Here is a 27181-nt window from a genome sequence, read left to right as displayed (position 1 = left end):
TTCTTCCAAAATATTCACAGTGTGAAGAGTTTGATGCATAAAGCAAAACCATGCTGTTGAGAAGGAGTTTTTCACTCACCCTTTGGCCAATGTTGCTATGCCAACGTCAGTTAGTTTCATTCCTACACCTACAAGACATCAAGGAAACAGACAGCTTGTGTTACATGAGAACTTCGAGGAGTATTTTCAGATTCAAGAAAGCCATACATAGAGCCCTTCAATATTCTTTACTGAGTCTATGCATTTCATTTTAAATATTAGCCACCTTTTTTTTTTTTTTTGTAAACATTTTGAAGTACAATGATTAAAAATAGCCTATGCTCTGTAGCACCAGGTATTTCTAAATGTCAATCTCATTACAGTAATTTGCAGACAGCAAAACGAAGAGAGCATGATACGTTTCCTGAGCTGGACAGTCACTGGCAGAGGGGATACACTTCCATGGCTGTACTTTAAGAAATACCCCAAATCTTTCCTTGTGCACGTGCCCTGAGGTGGCTGTTTATTTTTGGATTTGTGGTTTTGGTGCTTTGCAAGCTTGTGCCACAATGTTTATCAGTAAGACTATCTCATCTGCTTTGCTGATCCACCTGATCAGGCTGTCTTGTTTTCACTTGTTGAGTGAGGGAGCCAAAATCCTTTTATCCTTCATTGTTCTTCAAACCTCATTTTTTTCCCTTACTTCCCTTAATTAATATGTCTGTTTACTTGTTTATATACAGAATCCACTTGTGTAGTGTCCATCTTTACTGTACAGGAAAATGATGTGTTTTTTTGTTGTAGAATACTCCTGGAAATCTCTACTGCTACGCCTGGAAAAATGCAGCCAAATACTAGAATGACAAGATGGCAAGAGAACCAGGTTGTTTCTTTTCAGCAACTACAGGCGTATTGTCTTTGTTGCAATAATCCTGCAAGAGATTCAGGTATCATTTCTGCTATTTTGCTTCCCCCAGACTAAGACTTTGTTTTCCCTTTAAATTATTTGAGCAGTCATCTTGTTTAGATATTCCTGATTTTTCTGCCTTCTCACATTAAACACTGTGAGAAAAGGTTTAAGATTCCACCTTTCTTTGTTGCCCTTTAGCAAGGGCCTGCCTCTCTCTGTTTCAAATACATATGCACACGTTGTGTTGCATACAGTCTCAGGATAAGGCTGCCAAGTGTTTGGGCACAAGTGTTATTTCTTCTCCATCCTTTTATTTTTTTTTTAAGGAGTCTGTTTTTTGAAGCCTAGTCAGGACCTGAGCGAGGAGCAGACAGTAAGTATTTAAATATAAGAAAAGTGCACTAATAGGATGTTATTACAGCCCAAAATCTTTAATTCTAAAGGCCTTTCATTAACAACTGGGAGATGGCTTCATAAACCAAATGACTCATATTGAGTATTCTGATTTACTGAAAGGACATGTGGAAGAACAACTCTAACAAGGGTATAGGAATTTTTTTCCTTTTCCTAGCTGCTGTTTGCAGGAATATAATCTAGGTTAAAATTCCCCTTCTCTGCTGATTTGACAAATGTCACAGTAGTGCACAATACATTTTTGCTGCAGCTAACACAGTGGAGAATCATGCACGTGATTTGTTCTCTAGGGTAACACACACACAAGTAAGTGCAGTGCACTCAGAAGAAGCTAAAAAGGAAAATGTCCTAGCTCTCTCTCTCGTGCCTTTTATTCTGACCTGCAAGAGATGCTGTATGAAAAGAATGCATGTGATCTGAACTGTCTGAAAAAATCTATATTTGCAGTATGCCTCCTCTTCACCAAAGGCTCTTGCAAAGAGTAAATCTCAGTGTCTATATGATACTGAAAGAGATCTCAGTACAAATACTTTCAATGTCCCCTTTACTAATTTTTCTATTTAGGCGCTACAGTAATTGAAACTGAAGTTTTAAGAATAGTAAAACATTTTGTACAACAGCTTGTTTTTCAATTTGAGGGACAGCACCATGAAATTAATCTTGTAGTTTATGTTATGTGGTTGCACTGCTGCAATGCCTCTGAGCTCACACACAGCACTATCTTTTTACTGTGGCAGCTATTGCATAAATACATTCACTGAAAACTTGAAGTATGAAACTTTTCTGTTTGCATAACAGATCCAGACTTGAGCATTGCTTCTAGCCTCTTGCTACTAAATGATTCAAGTAGTAACATGATAAGGGACAGGAAATTAGCAAAGTGGCAGACAAATTCTCCAGTAAGGCACAAATTAGGATAATAAGGGCTGTGGGAGTACTTAAGATTTTTTCATAATCCCTGTCTGTAGGTGATTTAAGAGTATAAGAGATCCCTGCATGGGAAACAGAGCAATAGCATGCATACACAACTCCAGGAAGCATGGTGCAGAGTTGCCAGACTCAAACCACACATACACTCTAAGTAGCAAAAAACAGATCTGTCAATTGAGCACAAGATGAACCAAATGAACATGGGAATACTGCTTCTGCATACAACCCATGTAAGGTACCCCTGTAGTGCAGTCCTGAGTCTCCCAAGCAAAAACAACTCAGTCTCCACACCTACATGTAGAGACGCCCTGATTACATCTCCAGTTATAGGCCAGGGTACTGTCCCCATCTGGAGAAGGCTTTGCCCATTACATGTTTACAGAAGGAGCCATAAAATGCCAGGAATATCACTCAGAAGTTGGTCCCTGGAAATTCAGCATCTATGCAGTTTGACTATGAATATAATCATTTTATTGCCCTGCTCAGATAACTCACCTTGCAGGTCAGTGACAAGCAAGTTCCCATTGGTTTTCTCATACACCCAGTGCTGGAAGGTGCAACACTTCTGGCCAGCTTCTGAGTCCCTCCTCAGGAAATTGATCTCCTTGCCATCCTTGACGGAGTATTTCACAAACTCCCCAATCAGCTCCTCCTCCACTGTTGCATAGGGGATATTGTTAGCAGGACGATGAACAAGAAAAATAGGAATGATCCTGAAATTAAGGGATACGAAATAATAAAATACACCAAGCTCAGTCAGTGAAAGAGTAAGACAAACAAATTAGCCAGTGATCACGGAGAGCGAAGGAACAGCTACCAAGACAGGAGAGATCTGGATAATATTCAGATTTAAACTGGACAGATATGGATTTGAAGGGTGGAATATTCGGCGGATAAGGAATTGGTTGAATGGTCACAGCCAGAGGGCTGTGGTCAGTGCCTCTGTTTCCAGGCAGAGGGAGTGATGAGTGGCATCCCCCAGGGCCCCTCTTAAGGCCGGTGTTTTTTAACATTTTTATCGATGAGACAGATAGTGGGACCAAGTTTGCTGATGACACCAAGCTGATTGGTGCAGCTGATACAGCAAAAGGAAGGGATGCCATCTAAAGGGACCTGGGCAGGCTTGAGAGTTGGGTCCATATGAACCAAAAAAGGTTCAACAAGGCCAAGTACAAGTTGCTGCGCTTGGGTCAGAGCAATCCCAGGTATGCGTACAGAGTAAGAGAACAACTCTTACTGTGTGCTCCAAGATCAGCCCTGTGGAGAAGGACTTTGGGGTTCTGATGAGCAAAAAGCTGGCCATGAGGCAGCCTTGTGAACTTGCTGCCTGGAAGGCCAACAGTATTCTGGGTTGCATCAACAGAGGGAAGGCAGAGGGGAGGAATGGATCACAGAATCACCGAATTGTGATCATCATCCAGAGATCATCATCGCCTTGAACATTTCCAGAGAAAGAGAATCCACAACCTCCCTGGGCAGCCTTTGCCAGTGCTCTGTCACCCTCACCATGAAGAAGTTCTTTGCATATTGCTGTGGAACTTGCCACGCTCCATCTGAAGGCAGTTTTCCCTGTCCTGTCCCCACAGTACACTGAAAAGAGGTTGGCCATGTCGTTTGACTCCTACAGGTATATTTACAAACATTAATAAGATTCCCTCCCAATCTTCTCAAGGCTCTTTCCCTTTTCTCACTCAGGTCACCCAGCCTTTCCTCGCAGGGGAGATGCTCCAGGCCTTTTAGCATCTTCATGGCCCTCTGCCAGACTCTTTCCAGGAGATCCACACTACTCAAATCCCAGGTGGGGGATTGTCCCCCTCTATTCTGCCCTTCTGAGACTGTATTTGGAGTACTGTGTCCAGGCCTGGTGTCCCCATGCAGAGCTGTTGGAGTGGATCCAGAGAAGGACCATGAAAATGTTCAGAGGACTGGAACACCTCTCCTATGGAGGGAGAGGTTGAGGCGTTGAAAAGGTTGAGGGAATTGAGTTTGTTTAGCTTGGAGAAGAGGAGGCTCTGGGGAGACCTCACTGCAACCTTCCAGAACTTAGAAGAAGCTTTTAATAAAGAGGAAGGAGAGCGACTTTCAAACAGGCAGATAGTGATAGAACAAGGAGGAACAATTTTAAACGAAAAGAGGAGACATTTATGTCAGATGTTAGGAGGAAAAATTCTTCACTCAAAGAGCAGTGAGCTCTGGCACTGATGCCCAGAGAAGTGTGGGTTCTCCATCCCTGCAGGGACTGAATGGGGCCCTGGTCATAGTCATTTGGTAGTGGGCAATTAGTCCATGCTAGGAGTGGACCTGGGCCTTCCAACCCAGGACATTCTGTGCTTCCATGAGCTTATGATACTTGGTTAGCAGAGTTCTTGCTATCTGGAAAGCAGTAAACGCCTTCACAGATTGTCTGCTTTTGTTTGTGCTGGGATAACTCCGTATTAGGCAGTTTCCTGATGTTGCAGTACAAATCTCCAACACTGAAATCTTAGAAGTAAGCAAAAAATCACATCTGTGTGTATTAGAGTGGAATTAAATACTGCTTTGGGGTAAGATAATTTTGGAAAGCCATTCAGCTGAAGTTTGTCACGGAACATCACCATGTTTTCCAGCTAGTTCACAAGAACTCCTGACACAGTCTCAGAACAAATGGGGGAAATGACTGTCATTAGTTTTACAAAAGCAGGTTTCCAGTTACTTGCTTTCTTACAAAAAGCCTTATCTCAGAGAGAAACATTTCCAAAGGAGTGGTATATTTACTTCCAAACATACCTCTAAGAGGTGGTGAAAATGTCAGGGCTATGAATGCATGGAGGTGTCCTGTATATACCAAAAGGATAACTAAAAGAATCAATCATGGGTCATAGAACCATATATAAACAGAGTACTTCTGTGTAAGTCTCCTAGTCCTAAACCACAGTCAATTACAGAAGTAGTTTCATATCACTGAACTCTGAAAGGAAAAGAAATAGGTGCAGGGATAATAGAAGTGCTTGTAGAACTCCACTGTAAAGTAACCGTCACACCACAGAATCTCTTCTTTCTCTTTCTGTCCTGCCCCTTCATAGGTGTCGAGATGCCAGTCCACTGATTATTATAGGGCAGAGCTTTCTCTGTTCTTCTCTCATTTTTCTATTATAGTTAGATGTGCACGGATAGATTAAAGCTTTAACTGTAAAGACAACTCTGGAGAATGAAAATGACTTTTCTTTTGCTCTATTTTCGTTATAAAATACTCCTTTAAATACAATTTTGCTTTGACAAGGGTTGGCTAGAAAAAGAAGATCAAGACTTAGTATTTTGAAGGGAACAGAAAAGCAAAAAAATTACGTGCACTTTACCTCTTTTCTCTCCAGCTGATGTCTTCTAACCAACTATTTAGAATAAAACAATCAGATCTGAACCTTTCATGTGCCTACTATTTGTGCCAGACTTCTAGGTTTTGTGCAGTACATGCTTTTTCTTTCATTTTAAAATTATATCCCACATCTACAGAAATCTCTAGAACAGAAATTCTGTAAAGAATAATGTATTTCCAAAAAGGAGGCTGATTAGCACAAATGTTTTCCCTGAAAGATTTCACTGCTATCTCCACTGCTTTTTCTAATGCTGAAAAGGTTGCTCTGAGGAGCCTTTCTAGGGGTCGCTTTTCAGGTAGAGCTGAAATGATTTGTTTGGAGAAGCCTTTGTGTCTGTGTAGAAGCAGTTGCAGTGTCAATGTATTAGTCCATGCTTACTGCATAATTACAAAAAAAAAAAAAAAAAAAAAAAAAAAAGGACACCCTGTGAAACGTGGTTTTGACAATTTAGCTTCCTTTATAATCCTTACATAACAGCTTCGTTTTTTTCTCTGGTCTGTCCTTTTTTTCCTGCCCTAGCACACTGCCACTTCACTGCACTGACAGTTTGATCTAAGAGCTACAAATAAAATAATGCAGCCGTGTTGAGCATGTGCACTGCACACGAAGTACTCAGATGGACTTGGTCCAGCCTTCCTGTTCCCTTCTGGTGCAGCATGAAATGGCTGCCACTGTGGATGATGTGAATAGAAATTCTGCTAATTAGTGAAGAGGGGGAGATATGGTGCAGTACTAAACCACATGCTACACTTGATTAGCGAGGCTTAGCTTTTTGTAGTTTGAGTCTGCAAGATGAGTCATAAAATGTTTTATGCCTTGTCTGTGGATAGGACCCTAAACCAATCAACTTGAGTTTTTTGTGGATGCTGCTGAGAACACAGCTCTATTTTTTATTTTTTTTTTTTCAGTAATCAGTGCACAGGAGAAAATCTTCAACTGTCTAAAAGGAGATGGAGGTTTAGCCTGCTGTCAAGCATATATAAGCAAGGCAGATGGAATTTCAACCATTGCAAACTCAACCCTACATAGTAGCTTGAGATTGGAACAGCAAATCCTTCATATAACATCTATTGCCAAATGTTCTACGTGTCATCTCCCAGCCTCAGCAGCAGAGATGAGTACGTACTGAGTTGTTAGGCTGATGTACACATATTGGGGAAATTAAAAATTTCTGATATGAAAGAAACTATTCCCTTTCTTCTTTAGAAATCGCACTCAGCAGACAGTGGGAAGGTGTTGCACACACAGGCCAGTTGTCCTGGTTTCAGCTAGAACAGAGCTGACTTTCTCTCGTAGTGCCTGGTATGGTGCTGTGTTTTGGCTTTAGGAGGAAAACGCTGTTGATAACACTGATATTTTAGTTGTGTCTGAGCAGGGATGCACAGAGACAAGGACCTTTCAGCTTCTCATACTGTCTTGACAGTGAGGGACTGGGAGACAGAATCAGGACACTTAATCTCAACCGGACAAAGGGATTCCAAACCATATGATATATGTAAAAAAAAAAACCCACAACATAAAACAGGGGGGTAGCTGCTGCTTGGAGACTCTGTGGGCATTGGGTGGTGAGCAATTGTTTTGTACACCACTTATTTTGTACATAAGTATGTATATATACACACATATAATTATTCCATCTTAGTAATCTTCAAGTTCTACTTTTTTCCCCAATTCACTCTCCAAATTCCCACTGGGAGTAAGCAGATAGCTGTATGACACACAACTGCTGCTTGGGTAAATCATAAAATCTATCTGTATGTTTACGTATGGTACTCACTCCGGTGCTTCTCCAAAGCCTTCCAAAGGTTCAGCTTCAGCTGCATATATCTTCGCATACTCTCTTGCAGTATTTTGGACGTAGCATTCCTAAGGAATGTTATGCAAAACATTTGACAGGTCAGCTGTTTAAGTATTTCCCAGACAGCTTTTCTCCACAATTTTCACTTGCAAAGGGCTGCACTTTGCACTTTCACTTGCAAAGAAGCCTTACCTGCAGTGCTAGTTTGTAGTTCTTTTGAACTAGATCATCCTTACTCTTGGTCCCATATGTGATAGCATTGTGCACTTTGAGAACACAAGGGTGTCCAGGACTGAAAACTGGCACGAGGCCTTGCATCACTTTACTTCGGAAGGCTTTCCGATGCATGCCTTCACCAAAGTGAAGCTCTTCTGTAGCTAATATTCCATGCAGGTTCCCACCAAAATAGCTGTCACAGATGAAATCTTCTCTGAACATGAGTTGCATGAATTCAATTTCTTCCACACCTGAAACACAATGCCACTTTGTTCTGCACACCTTTCTGCAGTCAAGGGGAAGGGGGTGGACATGGGAGGATGAATGCGTTTCACCATATTTAGATGTTTAAATAGATATTTAAATAGATATTTAAAGAAGAGGCTCTATGGAAACAGTGGCCCCATTTGCATTACTAAGGGCCTGGGTCCCCCCTCCTTTAAGAAACAGTCCTGCTCCATGAGAAGCCCTGTGTTTATTTTAACCAGGAACTAGATGTTTCATCTTATTCTTCAAGAAAAAAAAAATTAAAAACAAACAAACAAACAACAAAACCCCACAGACAATTGGCTGAACAAACTTCTTTACTAGTACAGCATGTTCAGGGATGATAAACCAATTCACAATGCACTGCCTATTTTTAGTTGCAGCACAGCAAGACATATGCCGAGTGTGATTAAACACAAGATAACATATGGGAAAAGCATTCCAAATCATAATGCCTGCCTGTGTCTTGGAGTAAAGTTACACAGCAGGTGCCTTGCAAAGACCATGTGTTCAAATACAGTTTTTCTGCCAAAACAGCTTTCTGTACACTGTGTGCATCTATGTCTCTGTGTACTCAGTACTGTGCCCCATGATGCAATGCTGTTTCACTGTTTACTAAATGTGAAATGCTAGTGCATCACATTAGTGACGAGTTACAAAGACAAGTTCAACTGAATAGATTGCCATGGTGTGTACTCTGACGCCCTGCACAAACCATTCTATCCTATATGAAGGTATTTCATCAACAAAACTCCCATGAATTCAAGTGGAATTTATTCTTGATGTTAGAGCAAAGTCGAGTACAAAAAAAAAAGGAAAGATATCTAGCAAAACATGAGCTTCCCATAGTTTACTGTGGCAAAACTCTTAAAATGTCTCTGGCAGACTGTCTGCAGATCTGTAGAATCCTGGACGTGTTTGGTCATTGCATTTCAGCCTGAAAATTTAAAGGGATCGTATACTACAGCTGAACCCAAAGCTACGCATCATCTGAAGAACCTACAAGTCCAACCACAGATCTGAACTCCGAGTATTCCTCAGATCTCCAATGAACTTTCACCTGGACTGTATCATGCATAGGCTTATCAATTTACACAGTGCCCTGTACCTTCATAAATGCACTTTCCTCAACAGAATTCAAGCCCAAGTTCTAAACAGCTGTATTCACATAATTACCCAAAATAATAAGACCTCACTGGATGAAGCCATAAGAAGCCTGGTCTCACCCCATACCTAACTCTGCTTTGAACAGAAGATGAGCCCCTAGGGTTCCTTCCAACCTGAGTTGTGATACAGTCCTATAATTGGGTGAGAGATAAAAACCAGAAAATGATACAGAGCAAATTAGGAGACTCAGCTGAAACTGGTTACACTACTGCACTCCAGCTATTTGCTAACCAACTACAGTTCACTACAACTATCTTAGCATGGCTATTCATTTCCTTATCCAAAGGGTTCCACATCTGAAAAGTTCCTTAGAGCTCACTCTATGTCTTGGGCCAAATTCACAAAGACAGTGCAGCTTCTTAGTAACTTCATAAATTCTTAGATAACAATAAGCAACAATAAACCCAGTTCAACTGAATGTAGAAAGATTTGAGAATAGTTTGTACCTCAAAATCAAGAGCCTGCACATTTTGGATGACTAAGCTGCTAATTATTTTGGCTATGTTTTTTCATCCTTTTTTCTACTTGGAAGGAAGAAGGAACAAAGATTTAATCACACAATTTACTAGATGCGCATGCTTACCTTCAAAATTCTGAAAATTTGAGAGATGTTCCAAGACTGCAAAGAAACAAAGAAAGAGACTTTCAAGAAATATGAATGGAAACTGTCATTGTCGTTAGTACTAAATGAATTATAAACTAGTATTTACCTTCAGAAGTCAGATTGAACTCAGCAGTCACCCTTCCGTATGTGTTACTCAAGCAGCAATAATACATTCCTTGGTCTTTGTTACTGGCTTTAGCTATTGCCAAAGAGACGGGAGAGTCATCCTGGGCACTGGAACAGAATATGTTCATTTTTCATGTGAATATTTCTAAAGGATATTTCCATGTATCAGTCCCTGAAATTTCTGTCTATGTCGTAAAGACTTATTCAAAACAGGTGCAAGTAGATAAAATATTTTATTTATTTCAGCCTCTTAGAAGCATTCATTCTATTAAGTGCTTCACAACAGATTTTCCTACTACACTCTGAGATAAACTAGCTCAACTAAATTTGTATACAAAGAATTAAATCACATATTAATATAATATTCCCATTCATATCATGGCATATACATAAAGTACAATGGTGCTACAAGAAAATATAAATCTTCCTGTTGATACATACAATATTTGGAAAACTGTGCATTGGAATATTTGGAAACACTGAGCAGTGGCAGGGAGCACTGACTGATGTGACTGGAAGCAATAGGCTTTGTGCTGACTGGAAACCAAGCCTGATCCTGGCTTTGCACAAGTTAGCAAAGTTTCAGTTTAGCCGACTATATGATTAAGTTTTGGCATGTACATCAATAAATCTTGTGCAGGAGTGAGTATTAAAACTTGCTGACTGAAATCAATCCAGGTTAGTTAAGAAGAGGTTTAATTGAGAATGTACTTATTACTCTGCTGCACTTTGGAGCCAGTGTGCTTAACAATTTTTATTTTCTTGTTCTCAGCTGGCGTCAGTTTTCCCTGTGTTTACAGATTTCCCCCCATTTTTCCAATAATGTCCAGTTTTTGCTTTGTATTCTCTTTTCTTCTGTGCCCCTCCCCATTCCATCTTTGTAATTTCTCACTCAGTATTTCCCACTCATTTGCTTTCATTTTTCAAGCTAGATGTTTGCTGTCTGACATCTGTGTATGCAGCTTCAGTGATGGACCACCAGCAAATGTTATTGGAGAGGGTGCAGTGGCACAGGAGTGCAGATGCAGTACTTACAGATGCAAGCTAACTCTGGAAGCAGTAAAACCACAGAGAAACAGTGCTATGTCTAAGTGCCATGCTTTTCCTTTTAAACCACAAAGACCTTCAACTGCACCACACTGGATGTCCTTGGAAGTGCTTCTCAGCAATCGCAGACAATCCACACATGGATTATGGAGACTGGGCCACTGTGTTTTAAGTCTTCTTTGAAGTGAACTAGTGAAGGTGTGCACAGTTTTGTTGGTATTCTTGCCAGCATTAAGTTTCATGAACTCTGGAACACTGGGGAACTAATTCTACCCAACACTAGTTTCTAAATGAACTGACTTAGCATCTATTAATGTCACTATCAGTATGTATTTTTCAATACATTTTCCAATATATTGACAGGTAATAACATTTTAAAGATTTGTTGCATAATTTCTTGCAATTGCTTCCTATTGATAGAAAAAGTTAAGATATATATGATCCACATTATGTAATCATAAAGATTTATGTATATTTCCAATGCAACAAACAGTGCTTGGGTTCAAACAAAACTGTCAGAATTACTGGTTGGATTTCAGCTTTGATTAAAGGGAGGCTTAAAGGGAGAACTTTACTGAACATTGTGCAATAAAAATGGTAACTACGAGTCTCTTCTGATTTGTTACCACATATCGTGTTTAACAATGCAAAACTAATTCATTCTTCATCATTGCAGCGTTTCTTCATTTAAACACAGCGAAATTACCTAGCACATAATATTATATGGTGATATCCACAACCAACGTGATAACACAATAATAAAAAACAGTTTGGGTAAAATGACAAGAATCAGGATGACATGGGAAGTCTCAAAAATTCATATTTGCTCTCCACTTAAATTAGTATCTTAGCAGATGCCTTCCTATAAAAATTCCAGATTAAGCAGAATCGTGCCTTCTGACGGAAACATCTTTCCTTCTTTTGCCTTGAGTAGTGTTGATTTTGATTTTTTGAAACACAAACGAATTTCAAGAACTACGTTTTACAAAAAATTTACTGCACAGTGGGAAAAAAACCTTATTTCATAAAAATGTGGTTTTAGGACACGCTGGAAATGATCCCGATAAAGACCTCAAGAGGCCTTTATTTTCCACCCTTCTCGCTGCACTGCCTCTAGTCACTTGGTGTCAAGTTAACTGGCTGTGTTGATGGGAGAGATCATTTTCCTGAAATACAACTCTGTCTTTTAGTCCAATCAGCTTCAAGCTCCATTTGATACAGAATATGAAGTTCAAAGAGTGATCACTTCAAGCTCTACACTGCATGCTAGTTGGTTCAGCAGTTCATTTCCAACACACGAGGACAGCCTGCCACATTAACCAGGCGTGTTTATATCGCTTGGCCTGGAGACTGAAACTTCATATGACCTTTTACTGCACTTGAAAGTTCCATGAGACTGGTTATGAATGAGCTGAGAGGAATTACGAGTGATGGAATGCAAACCAGAACAAATGAATGCACTGTGTGAAGATACGCTTTTTAATGACTCTGTTAATATATTTTGTTCACCAATAATACTGATGCTGTTACTACATTTAAAGAGTCAGTCGCTGCCCAATAGAGTATTTTCACAGCAGCTATTCATAAGCTGTCAGCCTGACAAAAACGTTCACTTACTTTCTCTGCAGCTGAGCTAGTAGCTTGCAGTCTTTAGTCCATGTAATGGTGGAGTCTCCATGAATATCTCCAAACTGACAGCACAGCTTGATATTTCCAGAGCAGTCGGGGAATAGCTCCGCTTGGATTTTCTTCAGCAGCTTGGGAGCTTGAAACAGAAGAGTTGTAGTTTAGGACTGGAAGATCATGAGAGCGTTTTGGAATTTTAATGGAATTCCAGAATGTTCTGCACACACTAACAACATGAATCCAGCAATACTGGTAAAGAGCCACATTTTTTTATAGTACAGAGACCCAAGGGTTTAAAATACAGAGGTTTTAAAAGAATAATTCAGTGCCCCCACAGTCAGTGGAAATGTTTTCAATGCAAAGACATTCTGAATTTACAGAATAAAACCAAGGGAAGCTCTATTTTGAAAGGGCAACAACATAAAATGACTTCTTGCTCAGAACACATTCTCACTGACTGAATGGGTAGCTAGTTTTGTTGGCACAAGAACAGACACCACAAAGGTCCAGCACACCATGGGGTTACAACGTTAGAATTCACCTAGCTGAATTCTTGTAACTGGTGCATTTTTTAACCCACTCACAGATTTTGAGAGAAACTACTCCAAGTCCCATGAGGCACCCGGTCTGCAGGGTGCTCTTGTGACACATCTAATCCACACTGCCAGCATTGGTTTTTCTTGTAAGGTGCAGCGATGGTCCCATTTCCTTTAAACACAGGGAGGAGGAGGAACCCACACTCAGCGGTTAGATATTGACTCCACCAATAGCAAAAGCACTTGGCAATGGCTGTGGCCTTTATTTCCTTCTCCAAATAATTCATTTCCTGCATCTAAAGCAAGTCACAGAGTCACAGAGCCACAGAATGGCCAGTGTTGAAAGGGTCCTCAAGAATCATGAATCTCCAACCCCCTGCCACACGCAGGACCACCAACCTCCACATTTCAGAGCAGCCCAGGCTGCCCAGGGCCCCATCCAACCTGGCCTTGAACACCTCCAGGGATGGACGGGGCATCACAGCCTCTCTGGGCAGCTGTTCCAGCACCTCACCACTCTCATAGCAAAGAACTTCCCCCTGACATCCAACCTCAATCTTCACTCCCTCACCTTCAAACCATTTCCCCTTGTCCTGCTGTTATCTCCCATTTCCAAGAGTTGACTCCCCTCCTGTTTGCAGACTCCCTTTAGGTACTGAAAGCTGCCATGAGGTCACCCCGCAGCCTTCTTTTCTCCATGCTGAACAAGCCCAGCTCCCTCAGCCTGTCCTCGTAGGGGAGGTGCTCCAGTCCCCTGATCATCTCTGTGGCTCCTCTGGACCCTCTCCAACAGCTCCCTGTCCTTCTTGTACTGGGGGCTCCAGACCTGGACACAGCACTGCAGATGGGGCCTCACAGGAGCAGAGCAGAGGGGGACAATCACCTCCCTGTCCCTGCTGGCCACTCCTCTGCTGATGGAGCCCAGGATGCCATTTGCTTTCCAGTCCCTGCTTTCCAGTCACAGGACTTGGTACTTTTACCAAAGATGGACCACTGTGCAGAGACAATCAGTTATTGAGGTTCCAGAAGGAAAATATCCTGCCCAGCTCAGGGAAGGCCCTGACGGCTCAGCTCCCTGCTCAGGCACATGGCTGTGGCATCAGGAACCCAGGGCTCAGGGTGTAGGCTGGAGCCCGCACGATGTGTCCTGGGCAACGGTGCTGGTCACGAAGCTTGAGAGAGATGGGGAGAGTCACTCTTTGCCTTGAGAAAAGAAGTTAAGAAATGGGTTTTGCTTATTTTTGTTGTGAGAGGGAATGGACATACGCTTAGGGAGAGGTTTGGGAATCATGACACATCCCTGCACTCGAGTGAGACATCCCTGCCAGGCGTAAGGGATGCAACACGCTGGGTGTCGTGTTTCCTGCCGTGTTAATTCTGCTGCACACTGAATGAGCTGGCATGACACTTCTCTCTCAGGAATCCCCATGCCAGCAGCCTAACTTTCCCCCTCTAATGCCCAAGGAATGCTGAATCCGACCCAAGGGGTCAGGCACCTGGGATTCACTGCTATGTTTGCCTTGTAACCACTTAAGTCCTTAGGCCTAAGAACCTTCATGAATCAGGGCTGAAATGGCGCAGAGAGTATGTGACAGCGCTGGAAATAGAACGAAAGGCTCCAGTTTTCCTGCCCTGGCCACAGAGCAATTTCTGTTGGAGGTGAAAATAATACAAAAGAGAATGTCCTCAGTGAATGCCACGCTAAGCATACCAGCCTCTCCATAATGCTGGGAAAAGGACCATGCAGACACTCTGAAGTATAAACACACACTGACTTCAATCTGGACTGCAGCTGGTCAGAAGCAGAAGAAGAAAATCCAGCTCAACAATGAAAAGCAAAATGTTTAAAACATTCTTCAAGTCCAGGCTTAGACACCTGGAAAAGCTAGGCTCTTCTCAGTAGTTGCTGTTTTCTTGTTATACTTTGAAGGAATGTGTCTCTCCTTCTCCCATACACGAGGTTCTCTGGTAATTTCTGATAGAGCTCTGTGCTTCCAGTTACCCTTTTTGGGCCAGCAGACATATTAGCAGACCTCCTTGTACAAATTCCCACCATGTCTAGCCTTTTTTCCTGCTCAGTGTAGCTTATCTCCCATCATTCCCTTTCACAGTCATTTCTTGTAGGCAAAAACACTCTTGCAAAGGACACATGTGAATAAAGTTGCTTTTTAAAGTCTGAGCAGACTGCACTTTAATTAGAATCTCTGACAAGCGTCACAGTTTTTTAGCTTACCTTGAGTCACTGCTCAGTCTTATCTTTAAAATTATTTCAGTATATGAACATAAAAAGCAACATTAAAAGGTGAAAGAAAGAGCTTGATCCTTGCAAAGTATCCATAGAAACCACAAACATCTCATCTGTCTAGCTGTTACACTGCTGCTCCCATCTGCATTTTGTTTTATCCATTAGCAATCTCCTAGGAGCCCTGATAAACAACCTCCTTTCACTTCTGTGCTTTTTTTTTTAAGGTCAGTTTAAAAATGTTAATTTCATCAGTGTCATTTTTGAGCAAATTTCGAAATCAAGATAGCGTAATTGCATTTAGGAGCCACCATGTAGGAGCATAACTGGGAACACTGCCTGTAGGAACATAACAACGTGATAGTACTGGGCTAGCAGCTGCTATACCATGCTGTCATGTGCTACCACCATGCTATCCACCTCTATAATAACTGACTTGAGTTGACAAAGAAATAGCTAATTCAAAAAGGATATGAAGTTGATAAATGTATTTGCCAGGTAGGAAAAGGATTCTAGGGAGATATCAGTTCTGTGGCATAGGGATACAAACAGTTAAGTCATCACAATGAGAAATTAACATCAGTGATGGCAAGACACTTCTGATTGATGCGATTTTGACTGAAGAAGGCTTGCGGAGTGTTTAACCATTATTATCTTCCTACTGAAGACTGAAGGACGGGAAAGGGCCGAAACAAAAATCAGTTTTCTCTTACCTTTGCTATCCTTTTTTGAAATTAGCTTCCTTTGCTCTTTTTTGTTTTCTTTGTAGACGATGTTGGCCTCACTTTTAACACAGCTAGGATCCTTACTAGCATTTCCTCTCTCTGACAGTCGGGGCTTCTTTGATAGTGTTGCTGGAGGTAATTTCTTCTTTGCCCCAGTGGCTACATTCCCACTCCTTGCTATGTGTTGTTTACATTTGATGGGCTCAGGCTCAGCAACAGTTGGTAAAGTCTGGCAGGTCTTCGATCTTTCTTGATTCTCTAGCCTTTTTGCATTAACAGGGAATGGATCATAGGTGGTCAACGTGAGGGAGTATGGCTGAGTAGTGCTGTAGGGTGGTTGCCTTTGGAAATACAGGTTGTCTCCTGAATCAACTGGTGGCAAACCAGCTAAACCATCTGCTGCAGTCTCTGGTGTCATGACTTCTCCATCTTTATGGCACTGAGTAGGCTTAATTGAATAGTCAAACTCAGTCAGCTTGCTGGAAGAGGTCAAATCAGGAGAGGACTGCTTAGTGATATTATTGCTAATCTGTCTCTGAGCCTTGGAGCTAATTAAAGTGTGCAAAGGAAACTTCCTTTCAGCATCGTCTGGGCTGTACTCAATAGCTCTTTGAATCTCTTGCTTGTTTTCACTCAAGTTTGCTCTCTCCTTGTGTGCTTCAGGTACCCTGTGGAACTCATCCTGCAATGCTTTGCAGAAAGGTCCCAACTTACTCATTTTTTCATCTACTTTGACAGCAATTTGTGTGCATTCTGCTTGTGCTTGACTTCCTGTGCCAGACGATCCCATTGCTGACAAACTGTGAACCGTGCCCTTTGACTGATTTACAGGTATGAAGAATGGTGATGTTTCTCCCACGGTTTCTTGCTGGATGCCCATCTGATTGCTGACATCTCTGCAATCATCGTTTGCTATGTTGCTGTACTCATTTTGAACTGCTCTTGGCAGTGGGGTACTCACTGATGCTGATGTTACATTCCCATTATTTGAAGAATCTGGTTTTAGCTCTTCATGAGACTTAAAGGTGTTGTCAAGGAAAAATACCTGTTGTTCTGACATGTTGGGAGGGGAAGCTGCAGGCTGACTCTCTGGAACGTCTCTAACTCCTGAGCTGCAGGAAGTTTCAGCCCTTTGTTCATCAGCTATGCAAATGCCTCTCTGTTCTTTTTCTGTTTCACTTGGTTCATACTGGGGCACTTCTACACAAAAATGTGTTAATAAGGGATTCTCAGAAGTGGGAGTGAATACAGTTTCTTTTTCCTGTAATTCCGTCATTTGGCATGCATTGTGAGGTAGATTCTTACATGTTATGTTTTCAGGAGTCTTAATTAAATTGGGCAGTTTCATTAGGTGACTGTACTTCTCTGCATTAGAAACAACTGGAACATCTTGACAGCCATCATTTCTAAAAAGATGATAACTGCCAGAATTAGTGCCATTTTGTGCATTCAAGTCTGAGTGATTTCTTCTCTCATGCAAATCACCTTCACAACTTTCATGTATGGCGTTAACAGAAGTGTGTTTTCCATGTGTAAACTGATGGGTATTTTCACCAGAGGAACTACTGGGGAGAACAAATTTCCCTTCAGGGAAATATGTCAGTTTATTTCTTGCTGGATAGCAGTCTTTAAAATGACAGTCATCTTCATCTGTGCTCTTAGTTATAGTCTTATGTACCAAGGGTATGTTCTGCTCAGTGTGAAGTAATTGCCTACTTGTCCCGTGTGACTTATCTAACACAGAAGCTGAATTTTCATTGTCACTTGCTAAATTGCTACTCTGAGTACTTTTTAATACTTGAAGGGATTCCACATCACGTGTCTGGAAAGCGTTATTAACAGCAAGCTTTCCTTCCCAAGAAACTGTCATTCGAATGGATCCATTATTGTCAGTTATTATTTGATTTGGCTTCTTTTCCAAACACACCTCTCTATTTAAGACATCTTTTGAAGTACAAACAGGTAGTGTTTCTGCTTTATTTCCAGTGCTAGAACTTAGACATGTACCATCTGCTTCTGTGAGAAAAACATTTCCTCTGGATACACTATTATATGCTTCATCTGTTTTTGGTAGGATATTAGAAACATTGCAGTCTTCTTTCTCTGTTCTTTCTCTAGTAGGTGGTTGTGTAATAGGTTCCTGCTGTTCTATCAGATTTTGAGGCAAAGAATGATCAAAACAGGTCTCCTGCAAGAAGTTCATTTCTGTGACTCTGGTATCTGTCGGCCTCATTTCTAAACTTGTGATTCCACAGTTTTCAAATGGGATTTGACAGTCTGAGTCATCTTCGTGAAAAAGTTTCCACAGTTTGTCATGCACTGCAGCTAAATCGGCTTCTCCTTTGCACCCAGGTTCTCCAGATTCCAGAACTGACTGGGGATTAGCTTCAAACAGAGATGCATCACATGATATACTGCAGAGAGTATCTGTGTCATTGCCGTCACGTGAGTCAAAATCAAACCTTTGCCCTCTCTCCCCTGGCTCATCACATAGCTTTGCAGAAGAGAGAACAGCACATAAACATTCTTGTTTATCAGGAACAGAGTCTGTGTCCCATAAAGGAAAAGGTGGAGTGTCATTCTTAGACTTGTTGTCATTACTACTAATACCCGTTCCTTGTTCCCAGGAGACTTGTTGGTGACAACTCTCTCTCTTATCACAAGGAGCATCGTGTTGAGAATAGGCCTGTAAATTTGCATTTTTTGCTTGTGATGTCTTCTCGGTACAGAGTGCTTCTGAAGCTGAATGGATGACTCCTACACTCTCGCAAGTCATGAAGATGCTTTCCTTTTCTGTTTCAGGCTCTATACGTTGTCTGTCACAATTTCGGGCACAGGTTTTAAGACTGTCACCTTGCTTCTACAAATAAGAAAGAAAAAGAAACATGATGGAATTGAAAATTAGGATTGTTGCTTGGCACAGACCCAAACTAGAATCTTGAATTGAAATGCATCTGATTATTTTGTTGCTGTTGTTGATCCAGTTTTTATATTTGTCAATACCCATAGTTTATGAATAGCTTGTCCCTCATCAGATCAGGGTGCCCAAGGCCCCATCCAGCCTGGCCTTGAGCACCTCCTCTAGGGACTTTTCAGAGCAGCCTGTGCCAAGGCCTCACTGCCTTCATAAATCTCCCCTTTTTAGTTTAAATCTGTACTTCTCATCCTATCCATTCTCTGATAAAATCCCTCTCCATCTTCCTTACAGGCCCCCAACATGTGTAGTAACTCTTACTCATCAGTGGTTTGGGGCATCAGTCCTCACCCTTAGTATTCACTGCTTGCCATTAAACCTGTTCCTATCTGACAGCTGTTCACTGGCCTTCAAGAAACCATTTGCTGGATTTCAATCTGATCCCCCTTGAACTGATTCCTATCACAGATGTACAGGCACCCTTTCGATTTCCTTTTCTTCTTCTGATGTATAACCCAATTCCTTCCTTCCCTTACTTATCCCCACGTTTCTTCTTGCTGCTCCCAGCACACACCCTCTCTTTCACGGCAGTGTTGGAACACAGTGCACAGCTGCATTTCTGCACTCACTAAGCTTAGCCCCCTCAACAAAACACGCCGAACTGCAGTTCTCCATCACACGTGGCAGCTCCTAGGATATCACACAGCAGCAAATCTTTGCCAGTACCACAGTGGACAATTTCACTGGCCTATGCAATTCTTGCAGTTTTGGCTGCCTTGGAATCTGACAAAATCCTCTTGTTCGCTGCCAGACTACCCAATCACATGGATGATTTGTGCCAGTCTTCCTTCCCTACTTTGCTATAATGAAATTCAGAAATATCTAGAGGTGATATAAATTTAAGGATAATCAAACTGAGTTGTAACTCAAATTTTATGAGAACAAGCTGTTCTGACTTGATAGAGAACAAAATAATCAGCAAAGAGAATCTCTGGCAGGATGAACAGAGGATCTGGCAGGATGAACAGCAGGAAAAAAATCCTCCATAAATAAGCTACCACAACATACCATTCTTCATGAGCTAACAGTATAGACAGTAAAAATTTTGCTTATGCCATGGAATCTCTCTGAACCTCCCAGTTCCAGCAGGACTTTAACCACAAGTCATATGAAGAGCAGCTGAAGAAACTGGGATTGCTTTGCCTGGAGAAGAGGAGGCTCAGGGCAGGCTCCCTGAAAGGAGGCTGTTGCGAGGTGAGTGTTGGCCTCTTCTGCCAGGTAACAGAAATAGGATGAGAGAAAATGGATTCTTGTTGCACTGGAGGAGGTTCAGATTGATTATTAGGAAGAATGTCTTCTCTGGAAGAGTGGTCTGGCTCTGCAACATGTTGTTTAGGGAGGTGGTGGAGTCAGCATCCCTGGAGATCTTTAAGAAAAGGGTAGTCGTAGCACTCAGGGCCATGGTTGGGTGGGAAATATTGGAGGTAGGTGGATGGTTGGTCTAGGTGATCTTGGAGGATTTTCCAACCCTTCATGATTCTATGATTCTGTGCAAATCACTGACATTCAGTAGGCCAGATAATGCCGGCCCTGAATGAAATTCAGGAGGATCTCATGCTGAGGGTGCTGGCTGAATACTAGGTAAGGATGGCGTCTTGAATGAAAACTTTGCAGACCTGAAGCTTCCTGGCTCTCTTGCATGTAATACCATACAGCCCATACCGTTGTGTTTTTTTTGTTATATTATTAGGTTGTTTTGCAACATTAAATAAATACAGAATTTCACCTGGCACTAGACCAGGAAGGGCGCAGGAAGAGTCAGCAGCTTCCCACTTTGTCTATCTAATGGCAGGAGGTCACCCAGGACAGCAGCTGGACAGGACAGACTGCAATTTCCAGTAAGAGGCTGCTTGGCATCGAGGAGAATGGGAAAGAAAGGAAGTGTAAATCCTAGAGTAATTAGTGCTGTTGCTCTGTGGCTGCTATGTAGCTCTAAGCAGATCTGATCCATCCCAGAGAAGGAAAGCAGAAAACTGTTCAAAAGTGGTTACCGATGATTTTTCCTACAAAATGTCCCTGGCAGAGCTGTCTCAAACACAGAGCTCCAGCTAATGCAACCGTGTGCTTCTACGTAAACCTCTGTGCTGCAATAGGAGGTTGATTCTCTCTAGCCTTTCTTAGGTTACAGTAGCAGATTGTTGACAAATTTCTGGCTTTCTCTATGGGTCTTGTGAGAAGCTGCCCACCTATTTCTTGTGTCGTGGACAGTAGGTTCTAGATGGGATAGATTATTTGGTTCCCTGTCAAGATCACACAGTTTGGAATTTACCTCTAAATTTAATCCTCATGCTCTTTGTGATTTAAAACCCGGATTTGGGGGTGTGGTAATATTCCCTTTTCTGTGCAGGCATTTCTATCCTATTTAATTTTTATCTAATATAGAGTTTTAGTCATGGATGCCCGAAGAATCCCTATTGACTGCAGGTAGAAAGAATCTCAACTAGCCAATCTGAAACCTGGCCGTGGAACTTACACCAGTGTAAGCTGCTCTTTACTAGTTCTGGTATCCAAGTTATTGTACTGCAGTTGAAAAAAGCGAAAAAATGCCTCATGCAAAGCACAGCAGCACAAAACACCAGGAAATTATTAGTCAGTCGATTTCAGCAGGGGACTGTTCTCTGTCTGTAAGTACATTATGCGCTGCTAAAATGTGATGGGAATTTTATGTACCATAAAAACAGAGAAACTTATGGATGCTTTTCAGGCGTAAGAATTTAGCGACTTTAGATTGCTTAAGGCACTCCAGTGACCAGATTATGGTCAATCTCTGATTCTCAGCTGGGAGACATTATTAAAGAATATAAACGAGGCAGAGCTGCAGAATTGGAAAAAGCTTGTGTTTATTTTTTTATAACTTTTTTTTTTTTTTTTGTGCACTCGGCTATGTGCTTTAAAATCAGTAAAGTGAGAATATTTATGATTTAATACTCATAAATATATATCTTCAGACTTCACTATCAGAAATAAAAAGTTTGACCCAATTCTCACTTAGGGAAGTTGGTGGAGCACCGTTTCAGTGATACAGTGCTGCCAGCATGCTGATTTCCCACGTCAATTTCCAACTACATAAAATATGTATGTCCTTGGAGAGCATCAATTTGGTGGCCTGATGTGTTATTGCTTTTTACATTTCCACTGGAATGTCTAAACTTTTCATTGCTTTACTTTTAAAAAGAAAAGCAGAGCTCGATTTATCTCCGTAACATTAATGCTCTGGATTAAATTCCCCTCCTTGGTATAAATTCAGAGTAAACCTTTGTCGATGTTTAAAGCTTCCAGCACCATAAATGGAGACAGTTTTGCTCTTTGAATATAAACTAAAGTAAATCAAGCTGTTCTCTGCTCACAAAAGAGATGTGAGAAACTTTCTGGCTGAAAGAAACATTGCTTTGATAAGACCTGTGCGATAGCCAAAATATCAGATTTCCCTATCCAGCTGTCCAGAGTCCCATTAGTGCCTCTTACTATTATCAGTCTCACTCTATAATTAGAACAGCTTATGGATTATTTGGGCCTTTTTCAAAACCAGATTTCCTTCCCAGACGTAGCTGTCATTCAGAAGTGCATGAATAGTATCTTTCAAAGTAATTTAAATTTGCATTATTTTGTGACAAACAGGGATGAAAACCATTCAGATCAGTAGAACAGCGCTTACTATCAAATGATAAACACTTTTACTTACCCTGGGTGAGACGTTTTCATATGGCACCTGATTTTGCTCAGACAAATCCCATGTCCTTTTCTGTTCCCAATGAGAGTCCTTATCTGCCTCTTCTGTATGACACAAACCAGCCTGCATTTGCAAGCTGTCTGTCTCCTCACAGATTTGTGTTGAAAGGACACCTTCCTGACTTGGGAACAAAGCGCTGGATTCAACTTCTGCTGCAGTCTGAAAAGACTGACCTATATTACTTACGTATCTGCAAAGCTCTTTAGGATTCAACAACTTTAAAAGGTTTCTTCTTAGACTTTCTGTTAAGGTAGAGACAGCATGCCTTGCATTTTCTTCCAGCAAATTTCTTCTCCCTTCTTCTGGTATCAGTGAGCTCTCACCCACCAAGTCTGTGTCTATATTGCCTCCTGTCATTGTTTCTGAAGTCAGATTTGTCAAAGCAGCACCTGTGTCACTAGCAGAGAAGTCCGCCATTGCATGCGCATTATCCGCACTCCGTGGTTTATCGGTTGAGAAACCTGCAGCTGGCTGTACACTTCCATTATCTTTTTCTTCCATTTTAAGATAGTCATTTTCAAGGGCTGCAGGTGCAACTGGCACTTTACAGTTCTCTTTGTCTTTCAAACCAGTAGTTTTCTCTCGGTGTTGTCCAACAGTGAGAGTCATCTCCGTCTGCAGAGTGGACTGGCTGTAAGTAGAGGGGTCTCTCCTTACATTTACTCCTTTGAATTTTGAGTGATGACCACAGAGGCCAATGGTGGTATCCATAGGCGTAGTGTTATCTGACACTTGAAACAGGCACGGCATTTCACTGAGGAAGTAAGCACACCCATCACAATCCTTACTGAGCTTTAAATCGTCTTCATCGTCGCTTTCTAATAAAAACCTTAATTTCTCTTCCCAGATTTCATTGTCACGTACCGTCAGCACATCTGAACATTCTAAGAACTCGGGACCATAATCATAAAGGTCATCACTTATACTGGGATAGATCTCCAGAATACTATCAGAATTTTCAGAATCATCTGTTACAAAATAATCCAGATTTACTACGGGACCGTCCCGCTCACTCAGCAGGGTGTTCCTGGCTAGAGACCTGTGGAGTTCAGTCTGTTCACATGCCCGGACATCTGCCAGGGAATGGCCAGAAACAAAGTCTTCCATGTGAAGGCAGCAGTTGTCTGTACAATCACTGAACAGATCTGTAGGGTGGGAATGCACCTGTCTGCTGCAATTTTTCTCTGCTTTTCCAGCAGCGACACAGACCATGCTGTTAAAATTACTTAGGACATCACCATTTTGTGATACATCCCTTGCACAGCAAGTATTTTCCTCCGTGTTAAATAAGTTTTCAACACCTGTGTTGTCTTCCATGTTATGCAAGTATTTTCAGGATTCCTCACATCTGAACAATACTTTCGAGCTTCTTGTGTAATAAAACACTGATTTTTGAAGAGCTAGAATTTGTTGAAATTAACGTGGGGTATTCCTCGTAGGCATAAATCTTGTGCTGTGAAAAATGTTCCTCATTCTGCTCATTTTAGTCTCAAGTTTCCCTCAGAGTCATTCAGGTCAGCAAGAATTCTGGGGAAGCCACGATTTTTGTGCATCATTCAGCAAGAGTTGAACAGGTCAGCCTAGCTGTCAAACAGTTCCCAAACGCTGTTCCATAAAGTGCAGCATCTTGCTCTGTGCACCTGCAAATAAGAGAAATCTTAAGTTTAAAATTATTTTTAAAATGATATATTTTCTAACAGACAGTAAACTGCCACACAGGTTCAAGTATTTCCAAAAAAGGAGTCGCTGTGATTTAAAAATCCAGACCAAGCATTACCAGCGGTAGCTGTAATCCAGTTAGCTGTGCACAGCCACTCACAGGGGAGACGTTGCAGCTGTCCAAAGTGATTTGTGCTGGGAGCAAAATCCTTCAGCCTGCCTGCACAAATACATGGCAGCACAGAATATGCTTTAGTGCATGTCATGTAGACATTTCTAAATGCTAACAGAAATATGCAGACCAATGCAAATATTGACAGAAGCGTGGCTTCCACAGGTACCATATAGCTGCTGTGCTGATAGTCACATTGGCATCATAGAGACGTGTGTGTGTATGTGTGTATACATATAAATATACACGTGAAGGAGATAGGTGGGGAGGAAGTATCATGTGGAATGCGATTCAAAGTTGCATTAAATGTCACGATTTAGTAAAGGGACTCAGTAGGTCAGGTTGATGAACAGGCTCAAGGACCTTGAAGGTCTTTTCCAATCTGGATGATTCAATGATTCTGAATTCTAAAATACGTTTGTAGCGATACCTGGAGAAATCATCTGGTTACATTTTATTGGGCTACTTGTGCCGAGGGCTATTCTGTGGCTTGATGTTTGCCATTTCTATGGTGAGAGAAATGGACTGAGGCTGGCCAACTCCAATTTCCTGAATAAATCTTACTTTCAAACAGTTGTGCAGTAGCAAAACGGTACAGCAAAACAGAACTTGGGCAAAAAAAAAGTGAAATACACCCAGTGTCTTCCATCAACAAAATAACTAAAAAAACTAAGTAGTATGCAAACATCTGTCTTGCAAAAACAAACAAACAAACAACCTTTTATTTTTCAAAAGATTCCAAAATCTCAGAATTTTAGGTACTTCATGTACTTGTACACTGCTAGAGGCATTCTGGGTGATTCTTCACTACCTCTTTTCCGTAGGCCACAAATTCCCCCACCAGAGTAAACCATTTGATCTCAGAAAGGATGCCAAACTACATATTCTGAAAAATGATGTCCTGCTTGTATTAACAGAGCTGGTGTGAAGGAAGGAACAGCAGGAAAACCTTCCCTGCCATTCTGCCCGTCTGACTACATGACATAAAGACACCTCTGCTCGTTCTCCCTTTCCTTCCCAGCTTCTTCCACTGCGACGTTTCCCTGCTCCCTCTCACAGCTGCAAGGTGCCACAGCTCCTTGCAGACACCCATCAAAGTCAGTAAGAAAATACGAGGGGAGCTAATGGCCAAAGAGCAAGGTGGTCACAAGGCTTGCTTGGAATCTGCCTCTCGTAAACAGCATAGTGCAGCTGGGTATATTTTCATTTCCTTCAAGGAAACCCTACCGTGGACATCTTTTCCAGAGAATTCCTAGAAGGGGAAAAGCAGGATGAGAAGAATTTAAAGGGAAGGATATGGGATGCTGTCCTCCCAGGGAAAAGGAGAAGGGAGTGGGGAGAGGAAAGGGAGACGAAGATGGGGAGGAGAGAAGGAAGGGAGGGGGGATGGGGAGGAGAAGCCACACGGTGGTTCTGGTGATCTCCATGGAGGCACAGGGCAGGAGCTGAGGTTGACACCTCTCAGCACACCACCCTGGAGCCCAAGAAGCGGTCTGTTTCAAGATCCATTGCAACAGAGGCTTCCCTGCCTCAGGTGGCAAGATGAAAACAATTCATGCTTATTGTGGTGGTTTTAAATGATGTGGGCACCTGCTGACTGGGCCAATACCCTACGCTTGCTCCATGCAAGTGTTGAACATCAGTTTAGACCCTAAGTGCAACCAGAGCTCGGAGGAAAAATGCGATGGATCCCATTATCTTCAACCTTTCAAATCTATAATCACATTTTGCTTTCCATTTCAACTCTGAGAAATACAGATATTTAACAGGAAAAGATGGAGCAGTAGAGATTATTCTTCCCATCATCTATTTGATTACAGGGCCATGAACTAACCCCCAGCACTCATGCATCACCTCATAAATACATATTTGCCTAATGTTCCCTGTTGCATTCTTTTAAATCTGCTTTCATCTTTGCTTTTCTGAAGACCAGATGCCTCTTTCCTCTTTTTTTTCTTTTTTCTTTTTTTTTTTTTTTTGAGGGAATAAATTATTTTAAAAGCAATTTCCACAGATGAAAAGAGCCTTGGCAACAATTTTTAACGTGTATTGGCTCATGAATACTTTTTACCAAAGCAATTGTACTACACAGTTATCATTATCTTAGTTCAGCTGCATTTTGACATTAAGGGGAAAAAATGCTGTCAGATTTATTGATATGAAAATTATACTAGATTGCTGTGCATTTTGTCAGATCCAACAATGGAAACTAAAGGAAAATAATGCTCCATAGGGAAAATCGCAATAAATTATGCTTTTCCACCAAAGACGAAAATATTATTTTTCTTTTTTAATTTGGAGAGAAAATAGGAGGTATTAGATATAATTCTAATTTCAATTACTGGCTTAAAATCTGTAAAAAGAACTGCTAGTATGATACTCTCTGCTTTTCAAGAGAACATGTCGCAGAAAAGACTAAACAAAAGGCACCAAGGAAAGACGAACTGGAGGTCATGACAGTTTATCATCAGCAATTGGCTAACGACCTGAAAACGAGCTCAAATCCCCTCATAAACTAGGCTTTGAATCTTTGGTGGAAAGACAAGAGAGTACTGAAGGCATAAGGGTGCTCTGGTTGCCTGATTCAGGTCTTGTTCTGGTCACCAATGACACCATCTGCTGAGTCAGGTACATGATAACAGGAGGACAGGGAAGGAGAGCTGGGAGGAGTAGTTAAGGTTTGAAGAGCAAATGGAAAGAAGGTTC

The 27181-nt window shown here is 41.5% G+C and overlaps 1 protein-coding gene across 3 annotated transcripts in view; it reads right to left on the bottom strand.

The window, feature by feature from the left end:
• Nucleotides 1-27181, bottom strand: part of ALPK2 (alpha kinase 2) — a 40551-nt gene that overhangs the window by 5814 nt on the left and 7556 nt on the right. For 2 of the 3 annotated variants that reach the window (XM_052670021.1, XM_052670020.1), the window contains 9 exons: nucleotides 22597-24284; nucleotides 15929-18800; nucleotides 12429-12576; nucleotides 9745-9872; nucleotides 9618-9653; nucleotides 7577-7851; nucleotides 7364-7452; nucleotides 2729-2946; nucleotides 80-128 (listed from right to left, as the gene is read on the bottom strand). In XM_052670021.1, the coding sequence (XP_052525981.1) occupies nucleotides 80-128; nucleotides 2729-2946; nucleotides 7364-7452; nucleotides 7577-7851; nucleotides 9618-9653; nucleotides 9745-9872; nucleotides 12429-12576; nucleotides 15929-18800; nucleotides 22597-23961 (5180 nt within the window). In that variant the 5' untranslated portion in view covers nucleotides 23962-24284. The remainder of the gene's footprint in view (nucleotides 1-79; nucleotides 129-2728; nucleotides 2947-7363; nucleotides 7453-7576; nucleotides 7852-9617; nucleotides 9654-9744; nucleotides 9873-12428; nucleotides 12577-15928; nucleotides 18801-22596; nucleotides 24285-27181) is intronic. The other variant, XM_052670022.1, reaches the window with a different exon arrangement.

This window comes from Tympanuchus pallidicinctus, unplaced genomic scaffold, assembly GCF_026119805.1.
Source record: "Tympanuchus pallidicinctus isolate F22 unplaced genomic scaffold, pur_lepc_1.0 scaffold9, whole genome shotgun sequence".
Lineage (NCBI taxonomy): Eukaryota > Metazoa > Chordata > Aves > Galliformes > Phasianidae > Tympanuchus > Tympanuchus pallidicinctus.
The sequence above is the reverse complement of the archived record's forward strand: the minus strand, read 5'-3'. Positions and strand labels throughout refer to the sequence as shown.